The 1,765-nt window shown below is 40.2% G+C and overlaps 1 protein-coding gene across 1 annotated transcript in view; it reads right to left on the bottom strand. All coding sequences in view use genetic code 12, as the record gives it.

Moving 5' to 3' along the window:
• Positions 1-105: 105 nt before the first annotated feature.
• The window catches only part of J8A68_005684 (uncharacterized protein), a gene marked incomplete at both ends in the record, with an annotated part of 3,195 nt that continues 1,535 nt past the window's right edge, over positions 106-1,765 (bottom strand). The window contains one exon of the mRNA XM_049409776.1: positions 106-1,765. This exon is cut by the window's right edge and continues 1,535 nt beyond it. Within this exon, the coding sequence (XP_049261099.1) occupies positions 106-1,765 (1,660 nt within the window).

Raw genomic sequence — 1,765 nt, 5'->3', positions numbered from 1 at the left:
TAAAATGGTATATCACAAAGCTAACTAAAATATAAAAAATACAATAAAGGAAAAACAAGCTTAACCACACCAAAGAGCTCATAAAATCTTTCTCTCTAGTTAAATTCAAATCATGAAACCTATAAAGATGGCAGCCAAACTAAGAATGATTTTGGCCTGTGCAGTGGGATTAGCTGAACCATCATAAGTCAATGTTGGTTCCGGCACCTTATCCCATCCGCTAAAGGTTTCAGAATTATCCGTGGCAACTGTGGTAAATTCTTGGACTGAAGTTTGCTTGTCGTCATCGTTACCCGCAGGAGTACCTTGAATAGATCCAGTATAACCAGTGCCCCTCAAGGAATTAACATGACCATACCCTTCCTTGTCATCAGTTCTACCAGCCACAGAATTTATTGAGTTTCTGTTATCATTTTTGCTATCATTCCCGTTTCCTAAGTTATCTGGCTCTTTTCTAGCTCCACCTGAATATGGTTCGGAAGTTGTTGACATAGCGTCTTTTTCACAATTCTCCTCTGCGCATGAAGTAATTATTGTCTCTAAAGTAGTTCTGATGGGATTGACTGATGTAGTTTCCTGATCACTTTCAGATGATGCTGCAGTATATGCTGTGGTAATCGCGGTGTAATAAGCTCCACTGGAAGGGGTAACTGTTTTGGTGATGGTTGAGCATGTAAGGCAGGTAGTAGAATCTTTAGTACAGGTTGGACAAGAGCTTGTCTCCTTGGTTGAATCTTCTGTGCAGGTTGTACAGTCAGTTGAGTCTTTACTACAAGTAGGACAAGCAGTAGAACCTTCGGTGCATGTTGGACAGATACTTGGTTCTTCAGTACAGGTATGGCAGGCAGATGAATCTTTGGAGCAAGTATGACAGGTACTTGACTCATCAGTGGATATGCTTGAATCAGAAATGCTTGATGCTTGTACGGATGATGTAAAATTTGTTGAAGATTCTTCCTCTAAACTTTCATCTACATATGAGGAGCTGGAAACCTCGCTGGAGACTGAAGGAGTATTCCTTTCTGAGTCTGTAAGTGGTTGGCATGATGGACACAAACTTGATTCTGAAGCTGATTGATGGCCGGTTGTAGATGTTTCTTCAGGTATGCTGGAAGCAAGGTTCGAACTTAAGTTGTAGGTTTCAGCTGATGAAGTGAAGGACGCACTAAGACTTGATGGAGTAGATTTGTCTGAAGATGATTTTTCTACATTTGACGAAACTGGATCTGGATCATTGGTCACGGTAGACTCATTTGATTCACTTGACAATAAGGTAGACTGGCTGATTGAAAATTCAGTAAATGATGTTTCATTCCAACTGTTCTTTGATGTCTCATCAGACCATTCGAAAGTCGAAGATTCGGTAGCTTCATCAGTTAATGATTCAGATGAAAGTTCAGTAGTTGATGATTCGGTAGTTTCTTCAGTAGAAGATTCAGATGAAAGTCCAGTGGTTGATGATTCGGTAGTTTTTTCAGTAGATGATTCAGAAGGAAGCTCCGTTGGGACCTCAGATTCAAAACGTGGTTCAGTGGATGATTCAGTTGGAACATCAGATTCAGTACATACAGTGGATGATTCAGTTTCAACTTCAGACTCAGTACATTCAGTGGATGATTCAGTTTCAACTTCAGATTCGGTACATTCGACTTGGGATTCAGTAGATTCAGTAGATGATTCAGTTTCGACTTCAGATTCGGTAGTTTCAGTAGATGATTCAGTTGCGACTTCAGATTCAGAGCATGGTTCAGTGGATGATTCAGTT

Source organism: Hemisphaericaspora subhashii (assembly GCF_019202705.1).
Source record: "Hemisphaericaspora subhashii strain CBS 10753 chromosome Unknown scaffold15, whole genome shotgun sequence".
Classification (NCBI taxonomy): Eukaryota; Fungi; Ascomycota; class Pichiomycetes; order Serinales; family Debaryomycetaceae; genus Hemisphaericaspora; species Hemisphaericaspora subhashii.
The sequence above is the reverse complement of the archived record's forward strand: the minus strand, read 5'-3'. Positions and strand labels throughout refer to the sequence as shown.